We start from the raw sequence: 12,179 nt of genomic DNA, 5'->3' as shown, positions 1-12,179 counted from the left end.
TCTCCCCAGTCCCCCCGGCTTTGTGAAGTGGTGTCTTGGCAGCAGATGCAGATGGAGCAGTTAGTATTGAATCTGTTTAATATTGATGCACACTGTCTGTTTGTTTCTCTTTCTCCATCTTTTTCATCACTCTCTCAGAGGCGCTAAGTCAGAAAGTCACAGAGAACTTGTTCCTCCCTTGTTCCTCAAACCTTAAAACAGTCCAGAAAACAGCAAAAGTCATTTTTTTAAAATGCTTTTTTGACAAGGAATGTGAGGAGATGACTAGCAACGAGAGAAGAGGAGGTAACTGGGTCAAGACATTATTTTCTACATTATATATTAAATCTATTTATGTATAATTATTATCTGTTAAATTTGCATAAAAATAAAATATGTCTGTGTATATATATATATATATATATATATATATATATATATATATATATATATATATATATATATATATATATATATATTGTAAGTGAAGCGATGGCAAAAAATTATGGAGAGAAAAGGAGAGAACTGGATTAAGAAACACTATTTTATATATTATATGTCTTGTTTTTATATTATATGTAATGAAATATAATATTCTAATGTACAGTATATTTAAATTGTATAAAATAATTCATTTAATAATTTAATATACACACACAGTGCCCTCCATAAGTTTTATAACAGTAAAGAAATAATTGCTTTCTCTGCTGTGGAGTCAAGACATTCGCAAATATTTTTAAAGTATGTATATGACATATGACAAAACTACAGAATGTCACATTTTATTATTAGGTCTTTCGTTACATACATGTTTTAATAAATAAAAAAGGACAGCACTTTTAGAGTTCATCCCACTATTCGATGTTATCATAAGGATTGTAACAGTTGAATTTAAGGCAGATGTAAAAGATTAAAATCTAATATTTAGTTGCAGATCCCTTGCATGCAATCAGAGCAGTGAGTCTGCAACCCATAGACATCAGCAGACTCTTGGTCTTATGCTTTGAAATGCTTTTCTTCAGCCTTTAATGCAGCCAATTCCAACTGTTGCTTGTTTGGGGGAGTTTTTGTCTTTAGTGTCCTCTTCAGCTGGTGAAATTAATGTTCGATCGGATTTCAATCTGGAGATTGATTTGGCCAATCTAAGACTTTACATTTCTTTGCCCCGATAAAGTCTTTGACTGAACCGGCAGGGTGTTTTGGGTCATTTTCCTTTCTAAAACGTTTGGTGTCATTTTCTTGAATATTGGTAGTCAAGATTGATTTTGTACCCTTCCAAATTTATTCTGCTACTGCCATCATACATTAAGTTATCATTAAAATGAAGTGGTCCTGTTCTAGAGACAGCCATGCATGCCCATGCCATGATACCACCTCCACCAAGCTTTACAGATGAGGTTGTATGCTTAGGATCATTTTGCAGTTCCCTTTTTTCTCCACACTTTTGCTTTCCAGTCACTTAAATAAAGGTTCATCTTTGTCTCATCAGTCCATCAACTCATTTCCAAAACGCTACAGGCTCACATTTGTGAAGAATCTTTCCTTTGTATTTTTGGTGCTGATCAGAGGTTTGCATCTTGCTGTGTAGCTTCTGTAATTCTGTGTCAAATTCTCCTTTAGGCTGTAGATTGACAGAGCATCACCCCCGCTTTCTGGAGGTTGTTGGTGATTTTACAGACGTGTATTTTAGGGTTCCTTTTCACAGCTTTTATGATTTGTCTGTCATCAACTACTGTTGTTTTTCTCAGCTGATCAGGTCGTCGTTGGTTGCTGATGTCGCCGGTAGTTTCCAGACTCTTGATTTCTCCATGCCCTTTGTTTTTCCTATAGTTCTAACTGACTTCCTCTTTTCTTTTAGCATCCAAATTGCTTGCTATTCTTTCAGAGTCAGCGTCCTCGTCTTCATCATGGTTGTGTGTCATCATCAAATTCAAGACTTAGAATGCAGAAGCAATGGATATAACTGAATTAATGCAACAGGACACAGCTGAACACTTAGATAGACCTGTGAGGCAACTTTTCCAATACTTATGGAAAAGTATTCCGTATATTTAGTTTTTACCCCCTTTTTCATGAGCTGAACTCAAACATCTAAGACTTTTTCTATGGACACAAAAGTCCTATTTCTCTCAAATATTAATCACAAATCTGTCTAAATCTGTGTTAGTGAGCACTTCTCCTTTGCTGAGATAATCCATCCACCTCACAGGTGTGGCATATCAAGATGCCGATTAGTGTGCCTTAGGCTGGCCATAATAAAAAAGCCACTCTTAATCTTGTCCTATAACATGCAGTTTTACTGTATTGGGGGGTCAGGAAACCAGTCAATATCTTGTGTGACCACCATTTGCCTCACGCAGTGCAACACATATCCTTCGCATAGAGTTGATAAGGTTTTTGATTGTGGCCTGTGGAATGTTGATCTGCTCCTCTTCGATGGCTGAAGTTGCTGGATATTGGCAGGAACTGGAACACGCTGTTATATACTGTACGCCGGTCCAGAGCATCCCAAACATGCTCAATGGGTGACATGTCCGGTGAGTAGGGTTGTGCAAAAAGACAATAGTAGCGTGTATCAACGATAGCAGACGTATCTGTCAAAGGTCAAGACGATATTAGGCTCATTCTCCTATTAATGTATTAAATTACAATAATTTATATATATTTTTAAATTAGGCAGCCTAATTTGGCTATTAAACTGCCCAGCTATTTCAGTTCAGCACCGCACTTCACACAGGCAAAGAAGGATTTGAGCCTGTAGTGGGTAAAGAAGTCTCCATCTTCAAACAGACGTACATCATCTGCAGATGTAAGGTATTTCATTGCGCTTTAACAACTAATCTAAACAGCCTATATGTGCAATATTTTAGACGAGCCCTCACTAACTAAAGTTTAATGTTATGTTAGAATGCATCTCATTCTTGTTTCTGTGGTGGTGTGTCAGGCTCGTCATGGGGCGCACAGGAGCGATGATGACTGATGCATCAGTTCAATTCAACTTTACTCTAAATATATGAACTTACCTGTTTTCAATACTTTATATTTAACGTGTTCGTTTATGTCCAATATTAGTGTTCAATTGTTGGACTGAAAATGTGAAATCTACTATTGATTTTCACCGTTGATTGATTTTGCAGAACATTTAGACTGATAACTTCCGTGCGCAGATGGGGCAAATTTGTCACAAGACAAGTGATATGACAGTTGCATCCGACTGGATATGAACTAGCTGTTTTAAATACAGTTTTTTTTATATTTCGCCCAACACTACCAGTGAATATGCTGGCCATGAAACAACTGGGATGTTTTCAGCTTCCAGAAAATGTCTACAGATCCTTGCAACATGGGTCCGTGCATTATCAGGCTGCAACATGAGGTGATGTTCGTGGATAAATGGCACAACAACGGGCCTCAGGATCTCTGTGCATTCAGAATGTCATCAATAAAATGCACCTGTTTTTGTTGTCCATAACATACGGCTTCCCATACCATAACCCCACCGCCACCATAGGCAGCTTGATCCACAATGTTGACATCAGCAAACCACTCACTCACATGACGCCATACACACTGTCTGCCATCTGCCCTGTACAATGAAAATCGGGATTCATCCGTCAAGAAAACACCTCTCCAAAGTGTCAGATGAAATCAAAAGTGAGCATTTGCCTACTTACGAAGATGAACTGCAGTCAGGTCAAGATGAGCATGCAGATGAGCTTCCCTAAGACTTTAAGGTTTCTTTGGAGACGGTTTATGGTAGAGAAATTAACATTCAATTCATGGGCAACAGCTCTGTTGGACATTCCTACAGTCAATCGCACGCTCCCTCAAAACTTACGACATCTGTGGCATTTTGCGGTGTGATAAAACTGCACATTTTAGAGTGGCCCTTTATTGTGGCCAGCCTAAGGCACACCTGTGCAATAATCATGCTGTCTAATCAGCATCTTGATATGCTACCTCTGTGAGGTGGATGGATTATCTCAGCAAAGGAGAAGTGCTTACTAACACAGATTTAGACAGATCTGTGAAAAATATTTGAGAGTAATAGGCCTTCTGCGTACATAGAAAAAGTCTTAGATGTTTGAGTTCAGCTCATGAAAAATGGGGGCAAAAATAAAAGTGTTGCGTTTATAATTTTGTTCAGTGTGTGTGTATATATATATTGTCACGGGAGGAGCACAAGACAGACACAGTGGGCGTGGCGTCAGGCCTCGGAGAGGCTTTTATTAACAGAAATCATAAAATGACAGAGGGAAAAAGTGGCCTAAAGGGGGCAAGTGTCCAAAATAACAGCGAATCTGGTGTCCTCATCGTGCTGCGGGGTTTGTGTAGGTCGGGCAGTGTTCATCAAGGAAGGGTCCATGGAAGGGGCGGAGTCCGGCGGCCGCACGCGCTCCCCTCCTCGGTCCGGGGCGCGAGGGGCGGCGGCTTCTCCTAGCGGCCGCGACTCTCTCGTTGGCCGCGGCGCTGGTAGGGGATGGACGGCCCGGCATCCTGGCCCGTCGGCCGTGTATACGAGTGCGGTTCCCGTCCGGATCGCGGGTCCGGCAGCTCACATCTTGGTGGCGCGGGAGTCCCTCAACGCACCCTTCCTGGACCCACGAGGACACCAGTGTGCATGCACGGGGAAGAGACCGGTCTCCTGAGGAGAGGCGCGTTGGGCTTTTAAACAGCGGCGGTAATGAGGCTCCACTTCCTTCAGGTGTGCCCCATCACACGCCGCCAGCCCTGACTCGTACAGCGCCCCTCCTCTCACACACCCACTCCAGTCGGGAGCCTGGTGAAGGGCGGCGATTTAGGACGGGGTGCCGGTGACAATCAGGGAGGAGGCAGCTGACTCGTCACAATATATATATATTTATTAAAAAATTGAGGTAAAATTTAGAAGAAATATTTACAAGATTAAATTAATGCAAGATTAATTTAAAATTATTTTTATTGCTCATAGTCAATTATAATAAGGTTTTAGTTTGCATTTGCACCATTTGTCCTGCAGGCATGAATTATAACTCAAATTGTGCTGTATATCAAGGAGAAGGTGTGCTGTTACCTTTCAAAGTGATGAGACTTGATCAGTCTTGGTGGAAGATAAAGTGTTGGTATCTGTATTAATCTGCATCTATTTGAAATGGCTGGGCAGATAGGCTTAGTTGAAGACAGCAAAAGTCTTAGCTGATTTGGCACCATAAACACAAGCTGGCACAGGGTTTATCAATCAGCACACATGTGGTTGGTGACAGGAGATGTGAACCTCTCTGTAAATAGGCTGTGTTGTAAGCACTGACACTGCTGCTCTCATTTCTGGAAATTGAGTGTCATCTTGATTTGTGATTTAGTGGGCCATTGATTTAATTGCAGTTAAATCAATTAGTAATGTCACCTCCAATTTAAATCAACTGTATAGTTTTTCTTTTTGCACTGAATATTGCATTTATTTGAACATTTTTAATAGTGCAAGCCATTACATATTTGTATAGATTTATACAGTATGAGTTAGTATAAAAGGATCAGTAGTTAGTGAGTCATGATGTTTTTCTTTGTTTCTCAGGGTGGAAAATGCCTGTGCTAAGCTGGTGGAAGCAGCTCAGATGCTGAGGACAGACCCCTACTCTGTCCCGGCCCGTGATTACCTCATCGATGGCTCACGGGGCATCCTGTCAGGCACTTCAGACCTGCTTCTGACCTTTGACGAGGCAGAGGTATGAATGGGAATGGGGGCTATATCTTGATGATGAAGTCAAGGATTTCAATAAAAATAATTGAGATTAATGATTTGTTATATTCACGTCACTTACAGTGTAGCCTTAGCCTGATACACATTCAAAAGAAGCTCAGTATTCAGCAAGGTGCACTGGCTTTTATTCTGGCCTATCAACATTAAACACATAGTCCCTTATCATGCGTTGTGATTTGCTTTCTTAATATGCCATGCTCCACGTACCCAGCCTTCCCTTTGAGCACATGATCTGAGGGAGCCACCTCACACACAGTGTGTCTTCTATCAGCGAGCGTTAGTTTTGAAGTTCCTGCTTCTGTGGGTCACAATATTTCTCATCACAAGACAAGACATGAACCCAGCAGCACAGTGGAAATGGGCTTGTAATATGTATTCAAAACCAAATATGCTCCTTAAAACTAGTGAGAACACATGCAGATTTACTACCAATGACTGCTATACTATTATACAATAATTAAAAAATTATATTCTAACATGTACATCTACCGGCAAGATATTAGATCATCGGTTTGTGGTGAAAGCTAACTCTGAGCTCTGTTAATAGTGCTGCTATCATCTTTCTCAAGGTGCTGTGTTGTTCACAGGGCACTGAGTAAGCATGATGTTTTGATACTATATCTTGTGGGTCTGTCTGTTTGTGGCAGAGACCTGCAGAATAAAACATTAGTCCACTGGGATCCCTGTTGCACAAATAGTAGAGCATGGTGCTTGCAACGTAAAGGTTAATTCCCAGGAAATACTGATGAATTATGTAGCTTCAGTCCACTGTAAGTTGCTCCTGCCAAATGAAATGCAAATGGTCCTTTGTGTCTTTTTATATTGTATCATTCGTATTTTTGTGTCTTTTTAAGGTGCGTAAAATTATCCGTGTTTGTAAAGGCATCCTGGAATACCTGACCGTTGCAGAGGTTGTGGAAACCATGGAGGACTTGATCACTTATACTAAAAACCTCGGACCAGGTACATCTGATAAATGTTTTTACTTCTGTTATTTCTTTTTGAAGAGGTTTCTTTTTTATTGTATTTTTTTTATTATTTAAAGTTGACACTTGACATCTGGCTCGTGCAAGTGGAGAGTTGGCAGAGACTTTCTGAATGGGATTCATTGTTATTATGGCTGAACAATTATTTTCAGATGCTTTTGTAACTTTGTTTGTTTTTTAGAGATTCATCTCTTTGAATTATGGTATGACCATGAAAACTGATTATTTGTTACTTGTCTCCTCTTCAACTGTTTTTATTAGCTGGTAGGTTGTTTTTGAAGGAAGAATTTTTGTTCAAGTGAGGCATTTTCAGTTTCTAGTAGCCTTGATCAGGCTCTTTTCCTCACTTTTATTTGCACTTTATGTATGGCATACGCTATTAAAAAAAAATATTATTATTTTTTTAACAATGTACATTAAAAAAAAAAAAAAACTATCACAGTTTTCACTAAAATATTAAAATATTAGTTCACTCTTGAATCAAAATTTCCTTTTAATTTACTCATCCCCATGTCATCCAAGATGTTCATGTCACTCTTTCTTCAGTTGAAAAGAAATTACGTTTTTTTTTTAGGAAAAAGTCCAGCGAAGCATTTAACCACAAATGCTGATCTTGCACTAACTCTGCAATGCCTGTCTATGACTTCACCATTATGTAATCACGTTTGAAAGGTCACGCGCTTAGTCTCAGGAATGAATTACATTTGAAAATAAATAAAAAATGGGAAACAATTATTTTAAGTTGTAATAATATTTCACAATATGATTGTTTTTTGTTTTTTTTTATTAAATCAAATAAATGCAGCCTAAGTGAGCATATGAGACGTTTTTCAAAGACATTTAAAAATCTTACTGACCCCAAACGTTTGAACACTATATTTTTAGATTTTGATGTTGGATATACATGTATTAACTTATATTGGATGTTCAGTTGTTCATGCATAATTTTTACATAGATTACCCATGTTGTCATCACGTTCACTTAAAGTTAATCTTTAAAAATCTAATATAATTACACTGTTAAATGTAATCTTTGTCAAATCACAAAGTGAACATCAATTTTTGACCTCTACATCATCACTTTATTGACGCATGAATTTGTTAGGAATGACGAAAATGGCAAAGATGATTGACGAGCGGCAACAGGAGCTGACACACCAGGAGCACCGTGTGATGCTGGTCACCTCCATGAACACAGTGAAGGAACTGCTGCCCGTGCTTATATCAGGTGAACTGCTGTGTGTGTGTGTGTGTGTGTGTGTGTGCGGTCTCAGTGTGCCAGCTTGTTGATATGGCAACACTGATAATTGAAGCCATTTAACCGCCTTGTGGGGAAGGATAGATTTTTCCCTTCATTCATTTGGCTTTCTGCTGTTGGCTCAGTAATAAAGAGCCAGGTTGATTGCAGCTTATCTGCACACGCGAAAAGCAGAAAGGCTTTTAATGTCGATGTTTGCAAATATGTCTACTAATATGGTGACAATTAGTAGCCTGATTTTAAACCACACTCTCATCTTCATCTGTACAACAGTTTTTAGATAAAAGGAAAAGGGAGGACTAACAAAACTGTTTGTTTTTGGATACCCATCAGCCATTAAAATCTTTGTGACAACCAAGTGCATCAAGAGTCATGGTGTGGAGGAGGCCTTGAAGAACAGAAACTACACGTTTGAGAAGATGAGCACCGAGATCAACGAAATAATCCGAGTGCTGCAACTCACTTCATGGGATGAGGATGCCTGGGCCAACAAAGTATGAGCTTTATCATGTACATACATACATACACACATACATACACAGACTCCTTTAGAAAACCCCACCTTAAACAGTTACACTAAGCTATGTAGGCTTCCCTGGGTGAGACAACTACTGTCCTGCAGTCCCTGGGCAAGTTAAGTGAACACACTTAGTGTTATTGTACTGTGTTTACAAAAGACATTGGCAGCGGTGAAGAGAAGTCCAAATCTCACACATTTCGTCCATAGAGAAGTTTACTTCTAGGGATAATGTGTCAATCTTTTGGTGTGATTTTTACATTTTAATAAAATGGTTTTTCTTTATTTTATAAGACACTGAAAATAATCTGTAAAGTCTCTGTTGTTGTAGAAATAGCAAAATATCTCAGCACTGATCTTAGCTGCATATGCACACAATGATAATAGTTTTACCAAAGGACGTTTACATATAATCCACAAGAGAAAATAATACTTGAATTTATAAAAATGTCATCGTTAAAAATCAATTTAAATCATCGTTTAAAATACGCTTGATGCTTAATGCTGTGTTGTCACCTGGATGAGCCAACTGTTTTTGGTTTTGTTTAGTTATAGTTGTTCTTGTGTCCCTTGTTTGTACTGAACAGTTAAACTGCCCGCTGTTTTTCAGAAATATCCTTCAGGTTCCACAAATTCTTACATTTTTCAGCATATTTAGCATATTTGAACCCTTTTCAACACTGATTGTATGATTTTGAGATCCATCTATTAACAAGGAGGACAACTGAGAGACTCATATGCAACTATTATAAAAGGTTTAAATGCTCACCGATGCTCAAGAAGGAAAAACAATTCATTAAGAACCTGGGGTGTAAACCAAAAAAGATGTGTACGTATTCCTTATTTTGCCTAAATATTATATATATCTTTTCATTATTACTGCCCTTCAGAAGTTACAGAAGATACTTACATGTTTCCCCAAAGACAAAATAAGTTAAATTTACCCTGGTCCTCAAATCAAAAAAGTTTTGGCCTCCAGGCTCTTAATGCATTTTTAATGCATGTACATAAAAATTTACAGAAATTATACATTGCCACTTCAAAAGTGGGCATTCATTGCTGTGCTCTATTGAGACCTCTTGGTGTATCTTTGTTTTTCTCCCTGAATGAATGTGATGCTCCCCTCCTGCTAATGCAATAATCTGTTGCATTTCCCAAAACTGTTCACTGACTATATGACATAAAAACACAGGCCTGATAACCAGCATAGGTGTAAAAACATCACTTATTACTGTACACATAACATCAATGTTTGACAGTAAGATTAATTATCTACTTGTCAATACTTCATGAAGTCTACTGAATCATTTGATCCCTTGCTAACTGATGACACCCTGCTTGCTGAGCATGCATATTAAATATTTCCTTAAGAAATCACTTTACTCTCAAAATCAGTTTCCTAAGCTTTCCTTTACTTTGCTGTCACCTCTGTTTTTCAGTTTGCCCTGGTATAACTCTGTAAAAATGCCTCTTTCTTTTTGCTCTTTCTTTTCTGTGTTCTTCCATTTTTTCCCTTCCCATAGAAGGTAAGCTCCTCTCTCCTGCTCTGTAATGCAACAAACTGCATGCCTGATCATTGTGTTGCTAACAGTATGTGTGTGTTCGTATATACATTCTTGTTTCTCCTACATGATGTTTGATAGAAGCCTTTTTTCTCAGCCTGGCTTGCCATATTATATGCTGTAAACAGTGAATTGCAATTAGAGAGGTTATTTTCAGCCATGCCGTAGAATGACACCGTGCCATCTCTCACCCTTCACATCCATATTTACTTCAGTCTCATTTCATCCCTCATTTAGACACACTCTCACAGTTAATCACTAACATCTGAACACAAGCTGTCTTTCCAGATTAATATGAATTTATGCTCTATGTCTACCGAGACACAGCTATTCCCACTTTTTTAAGTTTGAGGTTTGCTTTTATATTCACATATTTCCTGTTGTAATAGGAAATTACGGTGGGATATATTGGACCTGTTTTTATTAAAATATCGGTTAAACTTTAAGGTGTCCTTGTTACAGTGTAATTAATATAATAGTAAGAGCATGTAATGTATAGCCTTTGTTTTACCTTTCAGTTTAGCAATTAAAAGTGGTTTAATCTAGAGCTGTGCAATTAATCGATATACAGTTTCAATTCCAATGGTTATGATATTATAACCTCATTTACAGAAAATGGAAAATAAATCACTCATGTACAGTTTTGGTCATGTGGCCCACTCATAATCATGATTACAATATTGACTTAAATAATCATGATAATGATTTTTGCCATAATAGAGCAGCCTTGGTTTAGTTGGCACCATTCTCTATATAACAATTTCAAGTTATAGTTGGCCCAAATCTTTCTTGACACTATTTACTCTGTTAGCCAAAGAGAGACAGATGTTGTCATCCAGCTGAATAATGTTTAAGCTTTCCAGTGTCTTATTCTTGAAGAGTAAGTTCATCAGTCTACCTTTTTATATTGTAATTCTCCACAGCTTGAGATATCGGTCATGAGATCAGGCACATAAGAAGAATGCATATTCAAGCAGAGATTGTTCAAACAGGCTCCATCATGAAATATTGATCTGGTTTAGACATCCTGGCCTATTTCTGAACTCTTTGCTTGTAATACCACAGCATGTGAAATACTAATGCAACATCAAATTCTAAAGCTAGCATTAGGTTCGTTTTTATACATTTTACATAGAAATATATAATGTTAATTTCTTCTGTACACTAACGGTCAGTTTGTGGTTGTTTTTTGGCTTTTATTAGTAGTCTTTGTTCATGAAGGCTTCATTTATTTGAACAAAATTACAATAAATATTGTGACAATAATATTGTGAATTATTATTACAATTTAGAATAACTGCATACGTTGTAATCTATTCCTGTGATGGCGAAGCTGAATTTTCAGCATCATTTCTCCAGACTTCAGTGTCACATGATCCTTCAGAAATCATTATAATATGCTGATTCAGTGCTCAAGAGACATTTCCTGTCATTATCAGTGTTGAAACCAGTCGTGCTGCTTAATGTTTGTGGGGAAACTGTGAAGCATTTTCAGGATTCTTTTATGAGTTGAAAGTTCATATCCTAAGTAAAAGTAAAAAGCAAAAAAAATAAAAAATAAAAAAATAAATATGTACTGAGCCCAAACATTTGAACTGTTTATAAATGCAGATGCATTTACTACATTGATATTTTTCTGCAATAATATCTGAAGTAAAAAGAACAAAAAAAACCTGAATAACTGCACATAACATTTTTCCCGGCTTGTGAATGAAACCCAACCCTGAGCTGAATCTATCCAAGAATGCACACAAATAGGAAATGACTCATCAACTTAGAAATAATGTGATCTCTCTTGCTAGATGCTGAACAGTTGGCTTAAAAGCGGCAGTTACTGGACAGCAGGAAGGCAAAGCAGGCAGAGGAAATGGATTGGGTGGATAATTCGTTTTAGCTGAGAGAAGACGCATTGATTTATACTTGTGCTTCAGTTCTGCTTTGGGATGACCACAAACTATATTAAGGCTTTTTGATATGGATTCTTGAAAGCTGGCTGACATGTATTTAGCTGCATATTTTAGAGAAATTTTAACATACAGTATTTTACCGTTGAGATTTAGTGTAATACGCAGCAGAATTTCCTGCCCATCTCTCTCTCCTGATTGGATCTGACTGCTGCTTCAGCTGCCTGAGTGTGTCT

General features: G+C 37.9%; 1 protein-coding gene across 4 annotated transcripts in view; it reads left to right on the top strand.

Moving 5' to 3' along the window:
• LOC113081399 (vinculin-like) overlaps positions 1–12,179 on the top strand; it is a 34,597-nt gene that overhangs the window by 7,128 nt on the left and 15,290 nt on the right. For all 4 annotated transcript variants that reach the window (XM_026253505.1, XM_026253503.1, XM_026253504.1 and 1 more), the window contains exons 3-6: positions 5,531–5,681; positions 6,571–6,679; positions 7,808–7,930; positions 8,294–8,454. In XM_026253505.1, coding sequence (XP_026109290.1) covers positions 5,531–5,681; positions 6,571–6,679; positions 7,808–7,930; positions 8,294–8,454 — 544 coding nt within the window. The remainder of the gene's footprint in view (positions 1–5,530; positions 5,682–6,570; positions 6,680–7,807; positions 7,931–8,293; positions 8,455–12,179) is intronic.

The sequence above is a fragment of the Carassius auratus genome, unplaced genomic scaffold, assembly GCF_003368295.1.
Source record: "Carassius auratus strain Wakin unplaced genomic scaffold, ASM336829v1 scaf_tig00034142, whole genome shotgun sequence".
Classification (NCBI taxonomy): Eukaryota; Metazoa; Chordata; class Actinopteri; order Cypriniformes; family Cyprinidae; genus Carassius; species Carassius auratus.
Note: the sequence above shows the minus strand (reverse complement) of the source record. Positions and strands in the feature narration are given on the sequence as shown.